This window comes from Homarus americanus, unplaced genomic scaffold (genome assembly GCF_018991925.1).
Source record: "Homarus americanus isolate GMGI-L3 unplaced genomic scaffold, GMGI_Hamer_2.0 scaffold50608, whole genome shotgun sequence".
In the NCBI taxonomy this organism is placed as follows: domain Eukaryota; kingdom Metazoa; phylum Arthropoda; class Malacostraca; order Decapoda; family Nephropidae; genus Homarus; species Homarus americanus.
This window is the reverse complement of record NW_024737932.1, coordinates 192,205-219,902: the sequence shown is the minus strand read 5'-3', so window position 1 is coordinate 219,902 and position 27,698 is coordinate 192,205. Positions and strand designations below refer to the sequence as shown.

At 39.8% G+C, this 27,698-nt stretch overlaps 1 protein-coding gene across 1 annotated transcript; it reads right to left on the bottom strand.

Moving 5' to 3' along the window:
- Positions 1–324: 324 nt before the first annotated feature.
- LOC121873617 (sporozoite surface protein 2-like) lies at positions 325–27,698 on the bottom strand. Its single transcript, XM_042377256.1, has 3 exons — positions 27,609–27,698; positions 21,952–22,031; positions 325–856 (listed from the first exon to the last, which is right to left on the bottom strand). Exons 1-3 carry the CDS (start codon positions 27,696–27,698, stop codon positions 325–327), a joined length of 702 nt encoding a protein of 233 aa, XP_042233190.1.

Below are 27,698 nucleotides of genomic sequence, written 5' to 3'. Positions count from 1 at the left end.
AGGGCATTGTACACCTGAAATATATCAAACAAGAATATTAATTTGTCTTTCTTTTTTTTCTTCTTTTAGTTTTTTCAGAGGACATTTTTTTTTTTTTTTGCATAATCTTCGAAAATTTAGCGTCCCAAATTCACAGAGTACATATATTATTAAGAGTTAACAGCGGAAATCCAACTTAATCGCTGCGTTGTTTAATTTGCATGAAAAATAATCATTGTAAAATTAACACGTTATCCCCGACAATAATTACTTAATTTGATGGTAATATGTTGGCTGGCAGTGCTGTGTTCTCACCGCCTGCTAATGACACCTGCTTTGGTGTTCCTACTTATTGCTGCTGCTACTGCTGCTACTGCTGGTGCTGCTGCCTGAATCTGCTGTTTTAACTGTTGACATCCACGCATTGATGCTTCTGTTGTTGTCAATGTTGTCAGGGGGATTTATAGCTTCACCCTTGTTGTCACTGTTGTCAGGGGGATTTATAGCTTCACCCTTGTTGTCACTGTTGTCAGGGGGATTTATAGCTTCACCCTTGTTGTCACTGTTGTCAGGGGGATTTATAGCTTCACCCTTGTTGTCACTGTTGTCAGGGGGATTTATAGCTTCACCCTTGTTGTCACTGTTGTCAGGGGGATTTATAGCTTCACCCTTGTTGTCACTGTTGTCAGGGGGATTTATAGCTTCACCCTTGTTGTCACTGTTGTCAGGGGGATTTATAGCTTCACCCTTGTTGTCACTGTTGTCAGGGGGATTTATAGCTTTACCCTTGTTGTCAATGTTGTCAGGGGGATTTATAGCTTCACCCTTGTTGTCAATGTTGTCAGGGGGATTTATAGCTTCACCCTTGTTGTCAATGCTGTCAGGGTGATTTACAACTCCACCCTTGTTGTTAAGGGGGAGAGGGGGGGGGGGCGAGGGGGATTTTACAACGCGACCTAATTCAGGATTCACTTGTATATAAATTCACCTTCAGTTATCTATAAACACACGTATATATATTTTATACATTTGCTATATACATTTCTTCCTTTAATTTGTTTCTTTATATTTTATTCTATATATCATCAAGATCTATTCACTCCTAACCCATTCATATATATTTTTATTAGTATTTTCCATATAATTAACTCGTATAAGATCACGGTAACGATAAAATATTCAGTAATTAGTTGTGATAGGTTGGATTAACTGTGTATTAATTTATATTTGAAATTAATTTGTTATTGATGACTTAAAAAGAATGATTAAGTAAAGATTCATTTTTTTTGTGTTATTGGATTAAATAGGGTAGTTATTTATCGTGATTTAATGGTTTAGCGTCGTGTGTGTGTGTGTGTGTGTGTGTGTGTGTGTGTGTGTGTGTGTGTGTGTGTGTGTGTGTGTGTGTGTGTGTGTGTGTCTGTGTGTGTGTGTGTGTGTCTGTGTGTGTGTGTGTGTGTTTGTGTCTGTGTGTGTGTGTGTGTGTGTGTGTGTGTGTGTGTGTGTGTGTGTGTGTGTGTCTGTGTGTGTGTGTGTGTGTGTGTGTGTGTGTGTGTGTGTGTGTGTGTGTGTGTGTGTGTGTGTGTGACGTGAGCTTGGCGTCTAATGGTCGTTTAATCAGTTTTATTATATTGTTTTCGTGTGATTATTTTCCCTCTCCCGTACTTAGTTATTTATTTGTTTCTTTATTTGTTTTGTCTTCGTCATCTTATATTTTACTTGATTTTGTTTTTTATTTGTTTTATTTTTTGTAATGTGTAAAGTTCTTGGGGTTTTTTTTTATTATTTTTTTTTTACGATGTTTAAGTTTCTTTCTCGGACAATTAAATTCTCTGTTACATTGTTCTTGTATATTTTTTTTTCTCCTTCATGTAATATTTTGAAACAACTTTTAACTTGTAAACTTTTTTCCTAAGTTCTTTTGTCGTATTTTTTTTTATTTCTCTATAACAAAAAAGAAAGTTTAGATATAGTTATAAAATATTTGTTATTGTTGTAGATTTTGTTGTTGTTGTTGTATTTCTTCTTTAAAATATAGATTATTGTAACTTCTTCATGTAGGATTTATTGATACTCTTGCGGGTAAAAATAAATTAATATTATGCTAATTTATTCATTTATTTTTTTTTACGTGTGCGAAATTTATGAAGTGTGATTGTCATTTGTTCTCTCGTTGACTTGGCACACACACACACACACACACACACACACACACACTACCAAGCATCGTCTACATCTGATCCCGATAACAAACCCATCCCATAATAATATCTATGTCTAAGACCTCCCAAGGATAACAAAAAATATATATATATATCAAACACAGATCTTAGAATATATATATTTCACAAGTAAAAAAAAAAAAGGTTTATTTACTTATGATTTTTTTTATTTTTTATTTCGTCGTCAGGCCTAAATGGAATTCTCTCGGAGGACTAAATTTTCACTCAGATTCTTACAAAGGTGAGGTCAAAGACTTCAAAGTGTTCTTCAAAGGCCTATACCTTCGATGGATCATTCCTTCCCTCCCTCCCTCCTTCCTTCATTCCTTCCCTCCTTCCTTCCTTTCTTTCTTTCTTTCTTTCTTTCTTTCTTTCTTCCTTCCCTTCTTCCTCCCTTCATTTTCCCTCATTCTGTCCTTACTTACTTATCTTTCTCCTTTTTCCCTATTCTCTTCCTTCTCCTTCTACTACTTCCATCTTTCCTGTCTTTTCCTTCTCTTTCTTTCCCTTCCTCCTCACCCTGTCACTCACTGCCTTTCCTTCCCATCCCTTTCTTTCCACCCTTCCCCTTCCCTTAGTCCCTCCCCTTCCCTCTTCCATACCACTCCCTGTCTTTTCCACACTCCTCCCTGCCACACCCCTTTCGTACCCTTCCTCCCACCGTTTCGTCCTCATTCTCCCCCACCCCCCCACCCCCACCCCCACCCCCCACTTCCACCATCCCCTTCCACCACCATCCTCCCTCCCCCGTCCTGACCACACCCGCTACTGTGCCCTCCCCCTTATTCTCTCCTCCTCATTCAAACCTCATTTTCTCCATCCCCCTCCCCATTTCTTTCCTTCCCTCACTTCATTTAATCCATCCTTCCTTCATTCTCTCATTCCCTCCATCCTCCTCCTTAGCCTTTCCACCCTTCATATCGCCTTCCCTCACTTACTCCGCCCATCCTTACCCTCATTTCCTTCGTCCGTTCCTCACCCTTCCCCCCACCCTCCACTCCCCCACCAGGTGATGAGGGCCGGGCGTTGCACATTGATGAAGGCCTCCAGTTGCACATTGATGACATTGATGAGCCGCCGTCTGCCATCTGGCGCTTCTCCTGCCTGGCTACCTAGGCTAAGTTATGCTAAAGTTGGTCGATTGACTAGGCTATATAAGCTAGTCCATCTCGTTGGCGACTCTAGGTTGTGTTGGCTGCCTAGGCTAGTCTAAAGTAAGCTTGAGTTTTGCTATAGTTGACTGTCTAGGTTAGGTTTAAACTGTCTAACTGGCTGGGTTAATTGGTGACTGACTTGGGTTAGGTTAGGTTAGCTTAGGTTAACTGGGTTGATTGATTGACTGGCTAAGCTCGTATGGATAGGCAAGACTCACACAACCAACACGCGTTCCTATTCGTTTAATTTGTGAGAAAGAAAAGGAAGAGAAGAGAAGAATAGAGGATAGGAGAGGTGACTAAGTAAGCGAGGAGGGAGGGAGAGAGGAAGGAGAGAAGAGTAATGTCAAAATGCTCTCTCCAATTAACAGGTTAGACACTATGGGTGGAGGTGGAAGAGTAGGGATAGGTGATAAAGAAGTGGATAGAGTAATAGGGTGGAGATGGATGGAGGGTGGAAAGGGAGAGGGGGAGGGGTTGGATAGAGGAGAGGCGGAGTAGGGGGACGGGGGGATGAGTCGTTTACCAGTCTACTCAACAGTGTGGGATCCCTGAGTCATGCCTTCCCATTATAAGAGACAGTGTTAGGTTGGCTTTGTATCTTGACCGTTTTTGCTGTTTTCACTGTCACCCTTTTCATTATCTTCTACTTTTTGTGACCATCAAGATTTGTTTGGTTTTGATCTACTTGTCTGGTTGTTACTGTTGTTGGTGTTTGTGTCTCGGCTACCGTGTGTGTGTGTGTGGGGGTGTTTGTGGAGAGAGGAGGGTTTGTGTGTGGAGGGGGAGGAGGTTTGTGTGTGGGAGTGTTTGTTTGTGTGTGTGTGACGTTTTGTGTTTGGGGAGTATCTTGTTTGTTTGTTTGTTTGGTTGTGTCAGTGGCAAAGTCGTTAGTGTACTCTGGTTCATAACATTAATTGCAGTTTCGAGTCTTACTTTTTATTTATTAATTGTTCTCAAGTATTTTATTATTTATTTGTTTTTTTTATTCTTGTTTTTCATTATCTATCTTATTGTGGTTATTCATTTTCATTCATTCTCTCTTGTCACTATTACCTGCTGTCACTATCATTCATTTTGTATCACTATTATTATTATCACCGTGAATTGTTATCTCCATCATCATCATCGTTTACCATACATCACCTCTATCATCACCATTACACACCATCCATTATCACCTTACTCACCATCACTCACCACCCTCACCCACTATTACCCACACCTCTCCACCTTCACTCACCATCACCACACTCACCACCCTCACCACCTTCACCACCCCTCACCACCTTCACCACCCCTCACCATCCCTCACCATCACTCACCATCCATCACCTTGCAAGGGGTGAGGGAGCCGTATCAGATAATGTCATGCATCATGAGGCGGCGGTCACTATCACGGTCACCATCAACGGGGTGAAGCCACTGGTCTTGCCCCGCCCCTCTACCACCTCCTTTGCAAGGCTTCAATATTGCAACTTGCAACTTGTAGTCACGCGCGCTGTATGGTTGAATATTTTTCCTCCTGTACTTCATTGCAATCTTTCTCCCTAAACATTTAAAATTATTATGTGAATATTATATTAAATTGTCAAAATATAATGGAATCAAGACTGTAAACTGCATAATCTTAATGGGATTGAAGCCTATAGAAATGGGACTTTTATGGCATTTATAGCGTCTCCATAGAGTTACATATTTCATTACGGAGTGAATGAGTGGTCGTGTGTGTATAGATTCGGGAATACATATGTTCTGTGCTTTAATATTTTCACGATGCTATTTTTTTTACCCTTTTTGGGGGGTTGTGGGTCTTAATGATGTGTGAGTTAAGAGTTGATGACAAAGAAGGGATTTTTTGATGACCATACATATACATACACACACACACACACACATACATATACATCGACACACACACACACACACACACACACAGATATATATATATATATATATTTATAAATACCAAACAAATTAATGCCCTACTGACTAACATAACTTACAGAATATCTTACATCGTATTTATATATTTAAAAAAACATAATAATAAAATATATAATTTTTTAACATTTCCAGGATGCCAACTATAAATTATATCTCTTGCTAATTTTCAAAAGTTGTTGTCAGTGAGCTTAAAGACCTTAGTTGTTGAAGCACTTTAATACATCACAACCGCACGACTCCCGCGATGCAAATTTTTCGTTTTTTTTTTTTTTTAATGCTCAGAGAGTTAAGGACCCGGTGATATATGTATTTTTGACGACTTGGTGTAAATAAAACTGGATAGTGGGGTGAGTGGACCCTGTATCCTTGCACTTACTGTCTCTTCTCTACGTACAGTCACCCAGTCACCCACAAAAGTTCCTGTCTCATCATCTGAACCACGAACCCCAAGATTCAGATTCGGACTCGTGAACCCGAAGCTGTAAACACATGCTTCGGGTTCACGAGTCTGAAATCTGAATCGCGGGTTTTGTGGTTGAGGAAGAGTGGCCAGGGGAGTTTTGTGAGTGGGTGTACCTGCGTGTGTCTCACTGTGATTGAGGGAGGAAATATTTTATCTCCATGAGAGTTTTATCGAGAGGAAAATATCCACTGAGCTTTGTGCGTTTGAACTGTTTCCTCTGGGTGAGAAAATAAGTCGTAGTTTGTGTTGTGTGTTTGAGATAGTTGTTGTTTTTCGTCTTTTATGTCAACTAAACGATAATAATAATGATGATAATAATGATAATAATAATGATGATGATGATAATACCCAAACATTAGCCAAAATATTCCTTCTCGTTATCTTATAATCTATTCAGTAAGTATCACCCATTACCTAGACATTTTTCATATATTGCTAAACTATTGCTCCCATTACTGCCAACCATTGCCCCCTTCTGGCCACCCTTGCCCCCCCCCCCTCTGCCAACACATTACCCATTTAATATCTCACCCATCACCCATCACCCATCAAGGAGTCTACTACTATTCCTTATCTCGCTTACTCTTGTTATCTCTTCCCCTCTCTACTTATTTATCACCTTCCCTCCCTATTCTCCCTCATACCTTTCCTTATTTCCTTCCCTCCCATTCTCTTATCTCCTACCTTCTCAATCCTTCACAATCCTACAACACCATCATCACCCTTACAGCCATCACACACACACACACACACCATCACCTCCCACCTCACCTCCCTCTACTGCATTCTGGTACACCGTGGCCACACCTCACCTAGATGTTATTAGTTATTAAATGTAATTACCTGTAAGAATTGGGCGTGGACACTGGTACAATGGAGGCTGGTGGCTATTGTGTGGTGTGGGGAGGGGCGTGAGGGGTGAGGGGCGTGAGGGGTGAGGGGCGTCGGGGGGGGGTACTGGAGACCACGAGTATTGTTCCAGTGTGGGCTAGTTGCTGGACTCTTTGGTGTCTGTCTGTCATAATATCTTGACCGCTCCATACATACCGCCTACTGACCACAGAATTTTTTTTTTTACTGTGAGTGGGGAGTATATAATGCTCAGACAGACAGACAGACTAGGGGATATGTAGAGATAGATAGACACAGACAGAGAGACAGATACAAATAGAGAGAGAAAAACTGACAGATAGAAAGAAAATCAAACAAACAAAAGACAGAAACAGACAGACAGAGACAACAAGACTTACTGAGAAACATATACAAAGAGAGAGAGAGAGAGAGAGAGAGAGAGAGAGAGAGAGAGAGAGAGAGAGAGAGAGGACGGGATCTACTGCTGCCAGAAGAGCAAAAGAGAGAAGACTGTAGGGAGAGGACACAGTGAGAGAGAGAGAGACAGTGAGAGAGAGCAGCATGTTGCGTAATATTAGGTGGGGAGTGAGAGAGGCCTGAGAGAGAGTGTCTTTCCCATGGGAGGAGGGAGAGAGGGAGAGTCACTGAGAGGAAGAATGAGAGAGATAGAGAGAGAGAGAGAGACTGAACGGATGATTGAGGAAGAGACCTAGAGAGAATAATTGAGTAATGAATGGTCCATATTGAAAATCAAAGATTGGAAAAGAGAGAGTGTGAGAAAGAGAGAGAGAAAGCAGACCAATGAATTGACAGACAGAAGACAGAAACAGACAGACGACAAAGACAGACAGGATAGATATATATACACACAGTCAGACAGAGTGAGTGAGAGCGGTAGAAGAGAGAAGAGGATGAAGAGGAGGAGGAGGAGGAGGTGGTCAACTCAGGTGAGGGGATGGAAGGAGGTCATCTCAGGTGAGGGGAGGGGAAGTCCCACTCAGGGGAGGTACATTTGAGGAGGAATTCAAGGAAGAGGGAGGGGGGGGGGAGGAGAGGAGGGGAAGGGAGTTAGGGGGAGGGGAGGGTAGGGGAGGCAGCTTACTGAGGATCTGAGGCATTAGAGCTGCCGAGAGCAACAGCCTTAAGAAAATTACTCACCTCCCAAGAAAGAGAAAAAAGTAATAACAATAACCAAATCTATTTCTTTTAAGTTTTATTTAAATTAAAAAGTAAAAAAAAAATAAGTCTCACTTTTCGCAGCTGTGTAAAAAAAAGAAGATTAGAAGCTGAAATTATTCTATATTCCGATGATGTAATGGATCTTGAATACAGAAGGTGAAGAAATTGGCTCTAAAATCTCCGGAAATTAGGCAACATGGCTGAGGTAGATGCAAGAGGTCGCTAGACTTCTCGTTGGGATGTTTTGAAGAAAGAGTCTCTATTATACCAGAAACTGTATCCCTTTTCTAAAACCACTCTTATGCTGGTGTTAATAAAGAACCTCGTGTGTGTGTGTGTCTGTGTGTGTGTGTGTCTGTGTGTGTGTGTGTGTCTGTGTCTGTGTGTCTGTGTCTGTGTGTGTGTCTGTGTGTGTGTCTGTATGTGTGTGTCTGTGTGTGTGTGTCTGTAATAGACTAGAAAAAATTATGTCATCAGGGCACTAGTGAAAACAACTGACAAAAATATACAAATCGAGCCAAAATTTCCTCCTTTTTTTTTTCCCGAGTTTATTTAATTTATTTTTTTTTCGATTCACGGAGGAGGAAGAATTATCGTTCTGTAACACCCGTGACCGATACTGTGTGAGTTAATAGTATCGCGCATGATGTAACAGCAACAACACCATCAGTAGTAGTAGTAGTAGTCAAGGGGGGGGGAATTCATTACTCTGGTTTGGCAACGTCCACATCAAACTGGTGATAATCAAAGACCAAATAGCGGACAATATTTACTGTGCCATCCCTCACCTGCGACAAGTTACGGCTCATTACATCATCACAACACAAAGGGGCGATATTTGGTTTGGTATATATATTACGTTAATGCTAAAGACAGGGAGGGGGAGGGAGGCACACACAGAGAGATAGACTGAGAGAGAAAGAGAGAGATGGAGAGAGAGAGAGACTTTGAGATATTGACGGACGGGAAGACAGAGAAGGAGGAAGACAGACAGTGAGAGACAGACACACAGATAGACAGACAGACAGAGTATTATCTCCTATGTGTAAGATTGCATTTCTGGTTTAAATGAAGAATATTACACAAATCTTCCCTACACCAACTGTTGTGAATATCCTGCGAGATTCTAACGAGAGTAATGCACAGGTGTATAAAGATTAAATCCAATAAAATAACAACACACCTGTTCTCCTATCCTACCTACCTACCTACCTATCTATCTATCCTCCAGGTATCATGTCCCTCTCTCCTCTACCCCCCTTCCTTCTCCTCCTCTAACCCTCCACCGAGAGTCTAGCTAGCAGCCACCTCCCGCCCTCACCTCCCTCCCGCCCTCACCTCCCTCCTACCGCCACAAGCACATATACCTGTTGGCCAAGAGAAGAACACAACAGCAGCAGTAGCAAGAGCAACAACAGCATCAGGGAACCAGTCAACAAAAGCCAATACATTCATCCCGTCAGAAGTTTAAGTAAATGGCGAAAACCTTCCCTCATCCCCCCCCTTACCCTCTCCCCCTCATCCCCTCCCTCATCCCTCCTTCCCTTCTATCCCTAACCCCACACCCCCCCTCCCTTCTCTCCTCCAAGTTGTGAAAATAAAAAACTGTACCAAAAATCCCACAACCCCCTCAAACAAATCGAGGCAGCAAAATTGAATCGCCAGAAAATCGCCGGAAGACTGAAAAAAGGGCTAGAAAACTATTAACACCGCCAACGTTAGGAATAAAATGGACTAAACGAACGAACACACACACACAAGAGAGAGTCTCCTGTTGACTCTAACATTATTGCTTCCATCCCCCCCAAACAACTTTTTATCTGTCTTTGTCTGTCGGTCTGTCTGTCTTCTTTCTTCCTTCTTGTTTCTATTTCTTCTTCGTCTCCTTCTTATGCTTTCTTCTTCTTCTTTCTTCTTTGTCTTCGTCTTCCTTCTTCTTCGTTTTCATCTTCTTCCTTTTCTTTCTTCTTCTTCGTCTTCTCTTTCTTCACTGACACACACACACACACACACACACACACACACACACACACACACACACACACACACACACACACATTAGAAGACAGAATAATCGGAGAAACAAAAGAGAGAAAGATAAAAACAAGAAAGATATTTAGTGACACAAAAATAAATAAAAAAAAAACACGAAGATTATAAATAAATAAAAAATGTGAAGAAAAAACTATTTATTTCGTAAATATCTTTGGTGTTTTTTTTATTATTATTATTTTTATATGACAGTTTAGTTTAGAGGAGAATTATTGTATCAAGTGGAGAGAGTGTTTATTTATTTGTTTGTTTGTTTATTTGTGTATTTATTTGTTTGTTTGTTTATTTGTTTATTTATTTGTTTGTTTGTTTATTTGTGTATTTATTTGTTTGTTATTGTGTTAGTGTAACATATAACAATAGTGATACTTCTCCTCCCTCTCTCATACCTCTCTTCTCCTCTTTCTCTTCCTCATCTTCCTCTTCCTCATCTTCCTCTTCCTCATCTTCCTCTTCCTCCTCTTCCTCCTCTTCTATATCCTACTTCTCTTCTTCCTTTCCATCTTCTTCCTCCTCCTCCTCCTCCTCCTCCTCCTCCTATTTATTCTATGTACGCCTCTTCTATCGGCTCTATTTCTACTGTTATTATTGCTACTATTATTACTATTATGACTATTACTATTAACACTACTAAAGTATCCATAATTACCACTGACACCTTACTACTACTACTACTACAACTACTACTACTACCACCACTTACGTCATCACAATTACCACCACTCTACCACCACCACCACTACTCTACCACCACCACCACCACTACTCTACCACCACCACCACTACTCTACCACTACCACCACTACCACCACTTACCACTACCACCATCTCTACCACCATTCTACCACAACACCACATAAGTAAAACCTTCATTCTGCCACATTCACTCTACCACCACCGCCACCACAACCACTCCACCACCACCACAACCACTCTACCACCACCACCACCACTCTACCAGCAGCAGCACAATGCCCGCGTCATGCCATCTGCCCGGGGGAGAGGGGAGGGGAGGGGGTAGGAGAGCGAGTGAGAGAGGGAGGGAGGGAAGGGGCGGTGGCAGGCAGGAGGAGGAGAGGCAGCCGACCCCACTCCACCTCTTACTGTATGATGAGCGATTTCGACTCACCGCTAAAATTTATGCAACTTCATGATCCGTAAATCCCTGATGATAGTTGTTACTGAAGTGTACTGCGGTGGTATGTTGGCTGATAGATGCGTGACCTAACACCCACTCCCACCACCCCCCACCACACTACCCCTCCAACCCTCACCCACCCAACCCTCTACCACACCCCACACCACCCCACCCTAACCACCCCCCCAACATCGAACATCACACCCTTGTCATCCTTATCCTAAACATCATTCCTAAACCCCTTCCTTCCTGAACCCCACCCACCCCAACCCACCCCACCCCCCCCTCCCTCCCTCCCCAATTTTCCCCAGACCCCACCTTAAACATCGTCTCATCAACCCTCCCTACCCCATCCCAAACATCAACATCATCATCATCCCCCCCTAACTACCACCCCCGCTCTATGATGGATTTTTATTACATTAATGATTCATGGGGAATTAGTAATTATATAATACCCAAACGTTAAAAGTTTAATCCCATCGTCACCAGAGTTGATGGTCGTGCTGTTTTATTTAGGAGGTGTGTGTGTGTGTGTGCGTGTGCGTGTGTGTGTGTGTGTGTGTGTGTGTGTGTGCGTGCGTGGAGGTGAAGTTATCCACTATTGATGGGTTAAAATATTTGTTTGGCGGGTGTCCATATTTTAACATGTAGTACGGGAGTTGTTCACGGTAATTTTCTTCTTTTTTTTTGGGTGGGTGGGTGGGTTGGTAAGAGGTGGGTGGGTGTAGGTGGTGCCTCGTGGTTAATTATGCATGATTTTAATATTTGTACACCATCAGATATTAACTTATTTATTACGTCATATTTGATCACAGTCAACCTAAGTTCAGACACATGTTATTGATCAATAATACATAATCGTAAGAATAATACAAATCCAAAATTCTTGTGTTCATATTTATAAACATTTATATAAATTAATAATGTCATCAATGGTAATAATAAACATACAGACATAATATAATTCTGGTATAGTTATAATAAGAAAATTAATAATATTTACATTAACATCGTCGGCGTAAAATACTCCAATGAAATTATTCTACCTAATTAATATTGCTAAGTGTAGGCATGACAGTGACGCTAATAGCCCCTGCAACATGTTTTTATTGTAAGGGGAATAATAATACTGACAAATGTAATGTTATTCGTTAAAATCAATCAATCTTGTTTTTTTCTTGGCTTGAATAACGATGATAATAGAGGGAATAATAATAATAATAATAATAATAATAATAATAATAATAATAATAATAATAATAATAATAATAATAATTTACACACAATAAAATAACTACACTGTATTCCTAAGACCTTATCTCAGCAACACACACACACACACACACACACACACACACACACACCTGACCTCACCTGAACTTTCATATGACTGATGACTCACCTGGGCTCTAGCTATCATAATCCAAGCCCTGAGTGAGTCTAGACACAATACAATCAGTTCCTCATAATCTCGGCAACTATTCCCACTATTAGGTGATAAATTGAATAAAGTAATAAAGTCATAAATATAGTATATAATTGGGAATAAAACCTGTGGTAAATATTGGTTACAGTTTACTAAAAGTTCATTTAAAAGTATCAATATTTTGTAATGTAAAATATGTGGCTTTTTCCCCCTATTTCAGTTCCATGTGATTTATTAGTGACCTTTGACCCCCTTGTAAAATGGTCAAAAAGGCAATTAACCGAAATTTATCTCTTATTGTTGTTTAGGGGATGTAGTGACCCACCTTTGTACCGAATCACAGGTAAATTACTTAAAATCTAAAGGAATTATTGACCCAAAACACGATTTGTTTGTAAATTTGTGACTGCTGTAAAATTATAAAATGTATATAAATTTAAAGGACTCTTTATATAAATTCCTTGAGATATATATTAAGTCCCATGTATACTTGTTAAATCATTGGAAAATATTATATACAAAATATATATAAATTTAGATGTTTACAAACATTTAACTCAAATAAAATTACCCAAAATAGTTTAGTCTTGCAATATAAAAAATATATATACGGGGAGCCTATATATATTATCGTATATTTTGTTAATTTTACCTTAATTTCAGTAAATATAAAGGAACCACTGTTAAGATTATATGCTGTTGGAGACTTGTGTTTGACCTAGCCTAACCTAACCTAACCAACCTGGCAATTATGAAATTGATTGGCTCAAACTTGAAAGTGACGATTAATTGTTGGTGTGTACAAGAAGAGAGAAGAAATGGGTATTTTAAGTTATTTGATCTTTGACATGTACTGAGCGCTTGTGTGTGTGTGTGTGTGTGTGTGTGTGTGTGTGTGTGTGTGTGTGTGTGTCTGTGTCTGTGTGTGTGCGTATGTCCTTATTGAACAAAGGTACAAACCAACCAAGTTTCAAATTAATTGGCTCAGAATTCAAGGAGTGACAATTGATTGTTAAATTGTTTAAAAAGAAAAAACAAACAGGAATTTTGAGTTGCTTGACCGTTGACCTCGTGGAATCCTTAAGAAAATCCCCAAATAAAAAAAAATCAAGTAGAGAGACTGAGTGTATAACTAACTTAGAAATTAATTGAGATAGAATTAATGGAGTGACGATTAATTATGTTTGTTAGAAGAAGAACAACCAGGAAGAAATTCAGGTAAACAATGTGTTCGTTTTTCAGTAGAGACATAATGGCTATACCAGATCAACAACTTGTATATATCATGGAATAGTATTTTCATATTTTATTCCACATTATATAATATACAAGTTGTCAAAGTGGGGATTTATCTAATTTAATTTTTCGAGTTGGGGGGGGGGGGGGTACAATGTTTATCTTTATCCGCTAAGATAAACGAAAATGTTACCTTTTTTTTTGAAGTTTTAATTTAATCATTTGCTTTGGTGTCGGGATATCATGAAGGCCAATGACCCAGCTGTTACAGGCCGGCAGGCTGGGGGTGGGGGGTGAGATGTAAAGTAAACGCAATGGTTATATCTGTGATGGTGGTTTTGTTATCATACCTCTGCCCTTCGCTGTCTTGACCAGGAACTAGGTGTTGAGCCCATGAAACCGTGTACTTGTATTGGTGCCTCCCTGAATGCACGACACACACAGACACACACACACACACACACACACATAAACACACACACACACACACACACACACACATAAACACACACACACACACACACACACACACACACACACACACACACACACACACACACACACACACACACACACACACATATAAAGTCCCTCGCATGCTTTTCGTGCTTGCTGGGAGTGGTGAGGGGGAAAGAGGGAGAGATAGAGATAGTAGGAGAGAGAAAGAGAGAGAATACAATCCCACCCCGGACACTATTCCCAATAACATCTCTATCGTCAACAGGTGAGAGTGGTGGTGGTGGTAGTGGTGGTAGTGGTGGTAGTATATGTTATAATGAAGTGTAATTAAATCCAGTACTAATCCAGTGTAGTAATTAGAGAAAAGAAATCTCTATTAGGTTTTTCTCGTGTTATTTTTAAAGGTATTAATCCTCAGTAATCCTCAGTATGTAATTAATGAATTTTAAGTAATTTATAATAAAAAAATAAATTCTCTAATATTAACCAAGAAAATAAACGAAGAAGTAAAACCATGACCACTGACTTAATATTCTCGGTTTAAATATGCTATTGTTTCATCCCTATATGTTTATAATCAAATATGAACACACCCTCTGTAGTGGGTCTTATTGCTTTATATTTCTGATGGCAAATATTATTATTATTCACGTAGAATATAAATCTAAAATGATCTCAAATGAAAAAAAACTATTTTTTTTTCATTTAATATTCATATCTAACAAAAAGATGAAATGATAGTTTAAAACAAATCCATAATCGACATCTGAGAAGTTTAAAAAAAAAAATGTTGAATGTAAATAAATAAAATATGTAATGTTGATATTTATTCAATGGCCCAGAGATAGCAGTAACATTACTATCAACCACCACCGTGACTTATTAGGCGTAAGCAAATAAGGTTGTTTTGATACAATACTCAGTGGTTGAAGAGGCATGAAATGATTATCACTTGTTTTAACACACGTTATTCTGCCATATACATATTTTAAATGGAAATTATCATATCTAGAGAAAATAAGCAATGGTGATACAGTCCAGGAGTAAAAAAAAAAAAAGAGTTGTAATATTTGAGTAAATTATTAAGTAACTTTACCAAATATAAATATAACGTATAATTTATTTAACCAGAACTGTCAGTTGTTTATGAGACGTGAATAAAATAATTAGCAAAAAAATAATACTATGTAATGGGCAAAAAATACATGTGTTTAGTGTTTAGGTCAAATATTTATTGATTCATTAGAGGTAATTAATGTAATTATCTCCTCCTTCAGTGAGGTATAAATAATACTTAAACCAATGATGAAATAAAACATCTTACTGAAATAAATTAAACCAAAAATATAAACAAGTTCAAGACATAAATAGTACAATTAATACCTAATAAAAGCAAAAGAGCGCCAAAAAAAAAAGCCCCACATCGCGTCCCTGGGAGAAAAGTCAACAATTTGCATCATTATTTTCCACCAACAAAAAGTAAATATGATAAATTCCATTAGAGAGAGAGCGGTGTGAACAATACAGATATCTATTACACTCAACGCTGAACTGCTTTATGCAAATGAGTTGTGGGATTGTCATTTGTGTGTCATATGTGAGGATTAATTCATAATTGATGCAATATGCAAAATGTTTAGTGAGTATTTTAAGTAGGGTAATAGAGTTGATTAAACTGAAAAATATGAAATAGGAGACTTTTAATGAAAATTTATGGACCCCCGGTTTTTTTTTTTTTTTGTATTACAGATATTTGTCCGGGGATATAATATTTCACCGGGATTATTTTAATTCTTAACCATCAGATTTTATTGTTGCGCATCATGCAAAACTAATGTAGGAAAAGAATCCGGTTACGTATTAATTTGATGTTATACGGGAATACAATTTACACGGTGATGAATTAAAGTTGGAGGTAAATGTTTGTTATGATTGTGTTGGGTCAATAATGAGTTAGGTGTAATGTGTCGCTGGCCGCCCCACCTGTCTGTTCATAATGTTGCTCGCAAAATATTGTATGTCATATATTCTTTCACATAACCATTTTATTATTATTTTTTTATTAATTTACCTGTTTGTTTTATGTTTATATGTGACGTTTTTTTCATTCTCTTGCGTTTAATATTACAGTTTTTTTGGTAATATATTTAAAAAAATAGTTTGAGATTATTCCATGTGAATAATTATATTTTGATAAAGATGATAAAAATGTAAATTAAAGAATTAATTTAATTTCGTTTACTAGATTGTAATAATGCAGTTGAAATATTTTAAAAAGTAGACATTGTGTTTTTACCAAATATGATTTAAATGTATTTATTTATCAGATACTGTTTTAACAAATTTGTATAACTATATATTTTTTTTAACAAATTTATCAACGGTGAGTTCAACACATTTACTCATCGAATATAATTTTTTAACAAATCTAGTCATCCAGAAATTAGTTTAACAAATGTATTTATCTTACACTATAACTTTAACAAATTTATTAAACTATTGTAATAACATTTAACACAATTTATTCAGCATTAAAATATAACAAATGTATTCATAAATTTACTCGAGCAATGAACACCCTGGCGAGGTGGTGAGTCAGTCTTGGCCTTCAGTCCGTGCACAAAACACCGCCACAGACAAGGGATTATTACGGCTGGTCAGTACGGACAGGTAGCGGTCGGTGTGGTGGGGTACAGTGTGGTGAGAGGACAATGTGGTGTGGATACAGTGTGGTTAGGGTACAGTTTGGTGAGAGGACAATGTGTGTGGATATAGTGTGGTTAGGGTACAGTTTGGTGAGGGTACAATATGGTGAGGGTACAATGTGGTGAGGGTACAATGTGGTGAAGGTGCAATGTGGTGAGGATACAGTGTGAGGAGGTACTGTATAGGTAGGAACGGGGAGGAGGAGTGTGCCATCGTAAGTTCGGGGCGGGGTGAGGCGGGGAGGGGCGAGGCGGGGCGAGGTCGGACAGTGGCCACTACCTCGCTACATGGTCTAGTGTTTGTTGCACACACTCGCCAAATTACTGCTAATTCATCTCTTTTTTTTTTCCCCGACCCACCCATCCACCCACCCGTCTCTCTCTCTCTCTCTCTCCACTCATCAATCGATATAGACTAATTATATAATCAATTGCGTATAATCAACATAACTATTCAATACATTTACTTATTACTATTGTTATTTTTTGGTTTCTTAATCACTATGATACCATTCAATCCAAAAGTACACAATAACAAGTAAATAACAATAATCTTAACTTAAATTACCGTTATTACTTCTTGTTTAAGTTGATTATATTATGTATAATCTTGTATCTATTTTTATTTCATTTCTTACATTTTGTTTATTATTTATTTTACATCCATTAATTACAGTCGTATATATATATGTTTCTTTATCTTATTTATTTATATATATTTTCACTAAAAATCATCAAGTCAAATCACTAACAGTTAACGAGTCCACTGCAGAACAAGAGTTTACATACACACGCAGTAGACAGTAGCCTCCGTTAAGTAACATCAAGATTCGCGACGTTTTTGGTTGTTAGCGTCTTGGTTGTGTATGCAAGGTTGATATGCAACGTGTGCAGTTCCCCCTCCCTCCTCACTCCTGAGTCTTGATCGATCTCGACAGAGGGCCTCGCTACGCTGCTTTGCCGTTTGTTTGTGTTCAATTTTTTTTTTCCATGTTTACATTTTATGGCCAACTGATCTATATATTCCGTGTTACCCATGACTCAATGTGTACGGGTCGGCTAGAAGGCTTTGTTTTTGTCGTGGATCGAGTCTTGAAGCCACCACGTCACTCGTTTGAACGGAGGAAAAAAGTGCAATTGCAGTTGGAATGAACGAATAATTCAGAGCAACATTAAAAACAAAAAGGGGAAAATCCTCCGACTCTTGTCACCGCAGGTTGCTCCCCTCACCCTACCCTCACTCATTCACCTGAGGTCCCCTTTCTCTCTCTCTCTCTCTCTCTCTCTCTCTCTCTCGTTCTCCTTTTCTTCTCTCTTCTCTCTCTCTTGTTCGCATTCTCTCTCTCCTCTTTTTCTTCTCTCTCTCCTCTGTCTTTTCTATATCTCTATCTTTGTAAAAGTCTGGACCAAATAAATTTCTCTCTCTCTCTCTCTCTCTATCATTCTCGTCCACCCTTCCATGTCGGGTCCTCTCCCCTTTCCCTCTCTACCATTAATCTCTCCCCTATCTTCAACATTAACTCCTTCCATCCTTCAAACATGAATATTTTCCTCCCTTCTGCTCTATGTATACTCATCCCTATCCCCCACCCACCCACCCTAGCATTAATACTCACTCCTCCTCTCCCATCTTCCCCCTCCCTTCTACTTCCCTCCCTCACCTCCCTTCATCCCATCCCTCCATACCCTCCCGCTGGCATTAATTCCTCCCATTGTTGTTTATCCCATTCCACATATCACCCCTTTCCTTCCTTCTGTTTTCCTTCCTTCCTTCCTTCCTTCCTTCCTTCCTTCCTTCCTCTTATTCCTCCGGGTTACTGATGTGATATAGATTTTTAATTCCTACTTTAGAATTTCTTATGTTCGTGGTGATTGGGTTCTTTTTTTAACATTGAGTGACGATGGAAGGACGTGTTTCAGAAGGTTAAAACATTGTCATTATCGTGATCATCGTCTTCGTCTTCGTCCACCAGTCTATTGTAACCATGGGAACGAGATGGACAAGTCTTTATGTTTGGCTACGAAGTCATCAAATAATATTAAACGAGAGATAGAGAGATAGAGAGGAAGGAAAGAGAGAGAGAGAGAGAGAGAGAGAGAGAGAGAGAGAGAGAGAGAGAGAGAGGAGGTTTCTTAACGTAGGGTAATTTTACTTGCGAACGACGGAGATAACGTGTACTCTAATTTTCACCTTCAGGCTGATAAGGCTCGTGGGTTTGAGGTTGTGGGGGACACGAGGGGGGGGGGGAGGTGAAGGGAGGGAGGGTTACTGTCCGTGGTAATCATTTCCTCTGGTCCGTAGACAAAGGATTCGGGTGGTCCGTACGTCCGTGTCCGGCCTGATTTAGTTGAGATTACTTTCTTTTGTTTGTTATTATTCCCTGGTCCGTAGTTGTACGTTAGTCCTTGGTCCTTAGTGTACTATAATCTATGATCCTCTAATGCGTTTCTCTCTAATACGTTAACCCATTGTCCGTAAAATGTTACTCTGGTCCGTAGTCGTTTATTCCTTGATCCATAATACGTTCCGCACCTCGTCCGTAATGCGTCTGTCTTCAGGGTCCATTGTGCGTACTTCATCCCCTTGCCTGGACATTGTCGCTCCTTGTCCGTGGAGCGTCATCCGCTGGCCCGTCTTGCGTCATACTTGGGTCCGTGGCTCATTAGCAGAGCCCTCTAGTTCGTGTCAGTCATCCATCTTGCCTCCCTAAGGTTCGTGACAAGCCCCCCCCGTCCTCCCAAAAGGTCCATGGTACCCCATCCCCCATCACCTCCCCACTTATGGTCCGTGCCCCCCCCATTCCCCCCTAGTACTGTCCGTGGCAAAAAACCCTCCCCCACCCCCACCCCCCCGTCCCCCTTGATCTGTGGTCCTAATGTACCATAATGTCCGGTGATGTCTCTGCACTCCTCCTCCTCCTCCTCCTCGTCAAGCCGAGGGGCTCCTCCCAGGTCCTTCCAGGGCCTCTCTCTGCCGTGACTAAAGGCCGATAGCCTCAAACACAGGCCCAGCTCGCTCGCAGGGGAGAGTCTCGGGCTAGCCGGCCACAGGGTACCGCGCGACCCTTCGTCGGACCCATAATTCACTCATTATCGGCGGCCCTGGCGGCTTCCTGGCCAGTTAGCTATGATTTTTGTGAACATTAAATAGTGTAGAAGCAAGATAGACCAGAGAAACGCGTGTGAAGGTGAACAAGAGAGCGTAAGGAAGGCTAAGAAGTTTGTTAAGGCGCAGAGGTGCGCGGTGAGACGATAGGCCGGGTGGCTCACCACGGCTAGCTACCTCGTCGATGGCCCCACTCAACTCTGCAACGCCCACGGTAGGCTGACCATAACCCTTACTGCCCTCCACACTCACACACGCTGGCATAGCTGGCTCAACATACTAGCTTGTATTTATAAATCAAAGCATTGATCTTCCTGTAATCCAAAAGTTTTTTACTCCTAGAAGCTGCATTACAATGCAATTGGAAACGCTTTAGCGTAAAGCGTTGTGTATTATACATATATTTTATGATTATTGCTTTGGGTTTCCTTTATTTCAGAGGTAAAATACAAAGATATAATTCCCCCCCATTAACTATCGTCAAAATATGACAAGTTCATATCGGCAGTAAAAGTTGGCGAGATCATCACTCCGACGAAAGTTGGTGTGGACGGACACATACGCTGTCCCCCGTCACTTACCGCGATGATCAGTCTTATACGAGTGTGCGCTAAATCATCAAAGGTTTCGCTTGAAAATATATAATACCGTCTACTTTGATCTTGAAAGTCTCTTCAATTTTTTCCTGATTATTGGAAAAGTTGAAGCGTTGCGTGTGCGCATATTGTATGCATTCCGTGCATTCTGAGTGATAGTGGCAACTGTTGACCATACTCCTGCTTCTACTCCAAATATTGTATCAGTTTCTACACATGCAATCATTGTGGGCTTCATTATGTACATTTAAGTCAGGACTTATAGATTTACTTGGATGGCAATCGTGGATTACTGTTCGATTGCTTACAGTCTCCTTAGTAACTTCTTTAAGGCATTAATCTCCTTCATTATGTCTCACTGTAAGAATAAGCATTTATGTTACTTACGTCGTCATCTAGCATTATGTTAGACTAATTTATTAACTTTATATCGAGTTCTTACGAAAAATATCGGCATTAATACGTTAATATTGCATTAGCATTAAGAAATGTTGACTTGCGTGTTTCGGTGAGCGGGCGCTAGAGGGCAGCACTGGACGGCGGTTTGGGCGGGAACTTTGCGCGGTAAAAATCAATCCCCCCACAAGCAGGGGAGAGGGGGCGGGATCACGCATCAAATATTAGTCACATGGTCACGATAATGCCACAATTATCACCCGAGAATTATATCATCTCTGAGGATTATCTGTTCATCACTTTACCATCATATCATTATACAATTATATAGACGTTTCCCAGACTTTGGCAAGCGGTAAGAGCGTGTAGACCCCCTCTGGTGAAGTAGAAAGTAAAGGCTGGGGCTTGGTGTCCCCGGCGGCATGTAGTAACTTTGGCTGGGATAAAGGTGGCCGCCATTGGGAGGTTGGCGTAGCTGGGCCGGACTCCAGGCCCTTCACTCACACACTCGACGTCGGACCGCGCTGCCACGGTCCCTACCAGCACAGCTAACTCCTCTTTTTAAAACATGTTTCCCAGGACTTGTCTTGTTGTTAGGGTACGGCGCCGGACTGTTACAAGTGGCACGTTAAAGAATACTTCCCTCTGAGACTTAAAGAATGTATAAGTAGGGATGATTACTGCAAAGTCACATGATTAAGTGACGACGTTGTTCCTTCTTCAGTTGTGACTGCAGAGAAGTAAATCTAACTACCTCAAACCTCAGTAAAACCCACCCATTACCACATACGACTCTCCCTGAAAAAGAGTTGTTTACTATCTACACAGCCAACGACATAAAACACACCCTAAAAATTACAATTCATTCTTTACCTATGTATCTATCCGTACCATAAGATAGACCAGTATAGGATAGCTGGCTTCAAGAGGTATATCAGGTCCTATTCTTCACCTCGTGGGTATAGATGAAGGTGAGGAGCTCTTTGGGCCACGACCTTACCTGGGAGAGCAGGTTAGGGAGGGGGGTCCTCGACTCACCTGGTTCTCATCCCTAATTCAAGAGGAAACGACGGTAAAATGAGTTCCACTGGGTACAGGGGCACGGAAGGCCACCCACCCTGGAAATGGAAATAATTCATTTGTGAAAAGAGGAAATACTGCTTGCGAAATGGAAACAATCCACTCTGGTCTTGTCGCTGGAGGTGGACATAAGCCACTTTGGCGATATTACTGGGCGGGGAAATAAACCACTTTGGAAAGATCGCTCACAAGAGACGGAAAAAAAAAGGATCAGTAATTTTTGTTAACAGATCCTTGATGGAATATAGAAAGGGTAAAGAGACACACCTTGTGGGATGGCGGAGAGAAAGGATTTACGAATGAGGTGATCCCACATGAAGAAGAGGTTGAGGAAGCCGCTGTTAACGAAGACATTCTACATCCCCCCCCTCCACCTATTCCTCCTCACTCCTTCATCCCCACCCCTTCACCTCTTCCCCCGCCCCTTCACCCCTTCCCCCCACCCCTCACCCCCCTCCCACAACCCTTCACCCTTTGATGGGATACAGATACCTACTGTTTGAAGAAGCAAATGAAGAGAAGATTTACAAAATACAGAAAATATCCGTAAGGAAAAAAAATAACAAGACGACCATAGAAGATGATGTGTGTAAAACAGTAAATAAAGAAAGGAATAGACATTAATAACAAAAGACATAGTAAAACAAAGACAAATGAATAACAACTTCTGAAGGTGATATTTCTCCCGGTATAATTTTCTTTCAAGAATTATATAGACCACGCTGGTATATCACAAGATGGTTATTTATGGAACTTTACTTAGTTATTTAAGATAAAATAAAAACATGCATACCAAATTTTATATTGATCTATAAAGGCGTTTTCAAGTTATTTAAACGGAAGTGAATTTTCGGGTGGACGGACGGACGGACGGAGGGAGGGAGAAGTGGACGGACGGACGGACGGAGGGAGAAGTGGACAGACGGAGTAACGTTATTCACACACACACACACACACACACACACACACACACACACACACACACACACACACACACTGAACAGAATTATACATTACCCACTAACATCGAATAAATACAAATGAACATCTTTATACGAACTTAATGTATTGTAAATGAATAATAATGAATAATAATAATAAACACCCAAGAAAACACAAATAAATCCGTAACTTTTATTTTTTTTACGAAACTTACGAGAAAAAAAAATCAAAATAATAAAAATACCGATAAATTTAAACACATCAAAAAGTAAATCATTAACACAGTATATAAACATTTAGTTAAATAAACATTAAACATCTACGAACCTTAAGTTAAATTTGATGATGAAAATAAGTTTGTGACATCCTTTTGGTCTTAAGCGCTGCTGTACCTAATCGTTGGGTGGATAATTTTCTTGTTAAACTTGGATTTGTACAGAGGTGGATTACAGGGGTGGATTACAGAGGTGGATTACAGAGGTGGATTACAGGGGTGGCTTACAGAGGTGGCTTACAGAGGTGGATTACAGGGGTGGATTACAGAGACGGGTTACAGGGACGAGTTGCAGAGACGGGTTACAGATGCGAGTTACAGATGCGAGTTAAAAGACGAGTTACAGAGAGGTTACAAGACGGGTTATAGAGAAATGATACAGAGACGAGATGCAGAAAGGTTACTTATACAGGTTACAGAAGCGTTACAGAGAATGATTACAGAGGAGGGTTACAGAGGAGGGTTACAGAGGCGGGTTACAGAGGCGGGTTACAGAGGCGGGTCACAGAGGCGAGTATAATATATAAGAGAGGATGAGACAAAGAAAAAATTATGTCACCCAAAAGCCCTATATAATTTAATGTACTTGAATATTTGCCAATACAGTCAAATTAACAGCGTTATCTTGCAGGTCCCAGCCGGGGAAGCGGCCCAGAATTTTAAAATATCCAACAATTTAAACTTTTTCAACTTTTTTTTTTTCTGTCTGTTAACTATGGAGTAAATTTCAACAAGATTTCGACTGGGGAAAAAAAACGTATTTTCTGAACGTTTAATCGTAAAATAAGAGAAACGTTGTCCAGATTTTGTTTTTCTGTTTCAATTAGTAGTATTACTATGTAGCTGTGTGTACGTGTGTGTGCGCGCGCATGTGTGGGCGAGTACGTGTGTGTGTGTATTGTCTCATAAGTATTGGCTCTCCCTCACTGGTCAGGTGGTCAATGATGCTCAGTCGTACACACACACACACACACACACACACACACACACACACACACACACATTCCCTGTTTAAGGCCAAGTGTCTTCGTCTATTTTACCATAAGAATACATCGATCTATCAGTGATTTATCTGAGAGGTAATAGAGAGACTTCTATCTTGTGTGTGTGTGTGTGTGTGTATGTGCTGCCCCTGCTCCTCCTCCTGTTCCATCAACCTATAGGGTTTTAATCTCTCTCTGTCGAAACTGACGTATGTTTTTGTCTTTTATCTCTCTCTCTCTCTCTCTCTCTCTCTCTCTCTCTCTCTCTCTCTCTCTCTCTCTTGTTTTTCTGCATCGTCTGACTGCGTTAAGCCTCTTGCCTTTCCTTGCTTAAGCCTCTAGAATGCAACATCTTTTTTCAGCCTCTTCCGCGAGATCTGTTAGGTGCGCGGCGCTCTGCAGGTTTTCAAGCGACGTTGTTGACTCGTTGCAAAACATCACGATTTTCTCTCCCCGATATCTTTATTTTTGTGCCTCTTATCGTTTTTTTTTTTATATATCCATGGAGGGAGAGGAGAGGGGAGGTGAGAGGAAGGGGGTGTGTAGAGGGTTTGGGAAAGGAGTTCTAGGGGATCAATATGAGAACTTCCTTTGCTATATAACTTTGAACAGGGTTTTTTATAGTAGGATGAACGTTCCATTTCGTTCACTAAAACAAAAACAAAAAATAAAGACGACTGGAAAGCGGTAAAGATACTAACTAGTGTATGGACCCCCCCTTCCTCCCTCTCCCCCACCATACATCGTTATTGGAATACTCTGCTACCTACCTACCTACCTACCTACCTACACCTGCCTACCTACCTACCTACCTATCTCGTGATGTCCAGTGTTGGCAGAGGAACGATTGAGCAACGACATAGACACAGTGATTGTTGTGATTGTTGTGATTGATTGTTTTTTTGGGGGCGGGTATTTCAGAATGGTTCTTGTTTTAATTGGGTTTAGTGGTTATTTTCTAAACATCTTTGGTTATACAATTTATTAAGAGTTTTGCGTCAATTGGTATTTTCCATGAGGCAGTTCGTGGTGTTCTGTATGTTGACATATTACCTGTTGCTGTGTTTATTTGTTAAATATATGTATAGTTATGTATACTTATGAAGATAGTTATGTCTAGCTATGTATAGTTAATAGGATAGTTATGCACAGTTATGTATAAAGTTACGAAGATCGTTTTAGTATTTTACTGTTGATCAAATATTTTTGTTTAAATAATTTTACCTGTAGAAATGAACACCTGTAAAGTAACACCTAATTGATACTTGTTACCTTGATAGAAGCACCTTGAAACACCTTGATAGTTGAAACACCGTGATAGGAAAAAAATTATAATAACAATAATAATAATGCAGTTTCCTTAAGACGAAACAATTACTTTAGTCTATATCTTGTCTTAATTATTTTAGACTTCCAACAATCAAGTAAATTTCCTAGAGTCATTAAGTGGGAAAATAATAATAATAACAATCAAAACAATATCAGGAAAACCAGGAATAACAAGGAAATTAAACTCGAGAGGAAATAAATAAAAATAGCGAACAAAAAAAGAGAAGATAAAATTGAATTGAAAGAAACGATGATAATTATTGTTGTTTAAAGAAGGATAAAATAAGAGATAGAGAAAATATATTGATGATTATATACAGTAATATTATGATAACAGAAGTAATTAAACTGATGGTGTTCTCCTCGCCAGGTAGATCATGTACTACTCTAAGGGAACAGTCTTCTTATTTCACAACTATTTTCATCTATTATCACATTATCCTTCTCTTCGTTTTGTTATTTATTATTTGGGTTTTTTTTTTCATTCTAATAAGTTATATAATTGATGGATAAGAACTAAGATCCTGAATAGTGTTTGTTTAAAATATGTGTTACGTTCTGTAGTTCTATTTGCCCTGAGAGAATTGGCCAAGGTATAGTTAAGAGTTCTTGTGTTGACGTAATATTTAATACTTAATTCTTTCTATATATCTCTCTATTTCAGTCTCTCTATCTCTCTATATATATCTTTCTCTCTCTATTTTTCTGTCTCTCTCTCTATATATATCTTTCTCTCTCTATTTTTCTGTCTCTCTCTCTCTCTCTCTATATATATATATATCTTTCTAATCTGTAGTTCTACATATTTTTTTTTTCATGTTACATTATTCTACTTATTGGTTTTGTATCCGTGTCATCATTCATCTGTACATTTTACATCATTTCTCTTATCATTCTATCTATCAGTTAGTCTGCTTCGTCTAATCTCTCTCCTTATCATTTTTATTTCTTCTTTATTCCTCTCGGCTTTATCTTCTGTATCTATTTTATTGTGTTTATCTATTTATCTCTCCGTTTGTCTATCAATCAATCACCTGTACTCCACCACACACACACAGGTAAACCTCGGTCAACAAGCGGCACCCTTTTCAACATGGCCAAATGACCCACAAACTAACCTATTCAACTGTTATGCTATTCACACCTCATTCTCTTCTTTTGTGTGTGTATGTATCAATCCTTTCATCTTTCCTTTCGTCCTTTTTTTTATCAGAATGAAGAGATATTTCTTTATTACTTTTCTGGTGATGAACGCGATTGTCCGTCGAGTCATCTTCCCCATCTTGGATTTTTTTTACTTTATTTATTTATTTTTTTTAATTTTCCCAAATCCCTGACAAGTAAAACTCAATTTGGGTTTATTTGGAAACTTGGATCCCCTTAAGAATGATCCCATCAACCGATCACGTTATCGTTCTGCCATCAACCGTATTATGTCTTGTCTGAAAGGTGTTATTACCTGGCTGTGGGGATGTACCTATACCTGCACGAGCGTGGATCCTTGAGGGAGTCTTTTTAAAAGGTTTTTCAACGTGTACACCATGACTAATGTCGGCTGTCAAGCGTGTGTCCTGACGCTCTGACGACAATCATCACCATCACCACCACCGCTGCCTTCTCTATCACTAGCTCCACTACTACCTCCACCACCATCACCACATACTCACCCCCCACCCCTCCCTTTCACACCTCTATCAACTGGTATTAACACCTTTAAGATTATCATATGACTCTATTATATATGTGTGTATGTGTGTGTGTGTTTGTGTGTGTGTGCTTACAGAGGGCGTTGTCGGTGATTGTGTTCAAGGTTTTTTTTGTGTTGTTGCTTCTATGTAATGTCATCGTTGGTTAAAAATAATATTTACAAAAATCGTTGTTGATGTTAAGAATATTTGTTGGTGATGAATGTTAAAACTGTCGTCGATGTTAAATGTTTAAAATCGTTGAGGAGGATAATGTTAAGACGGTGTTGATGATGCAGCTGGCGTTCTTGCTGGCCCGTGTGTCAGTCGTGCCAGCAGCCATGAGCTCTTCCAGGGAGAAGGAACCTGTTACTTTATCTATACAATCAGCAGTAACCTTACCGAGCCTGCCTTGCTGCCATACCGCACCTCGTCCTTCTGCTTGTTTCTGCTGCCGCTCCTGCTGTTGCTGCTTGGTACCAGGAAACCCAT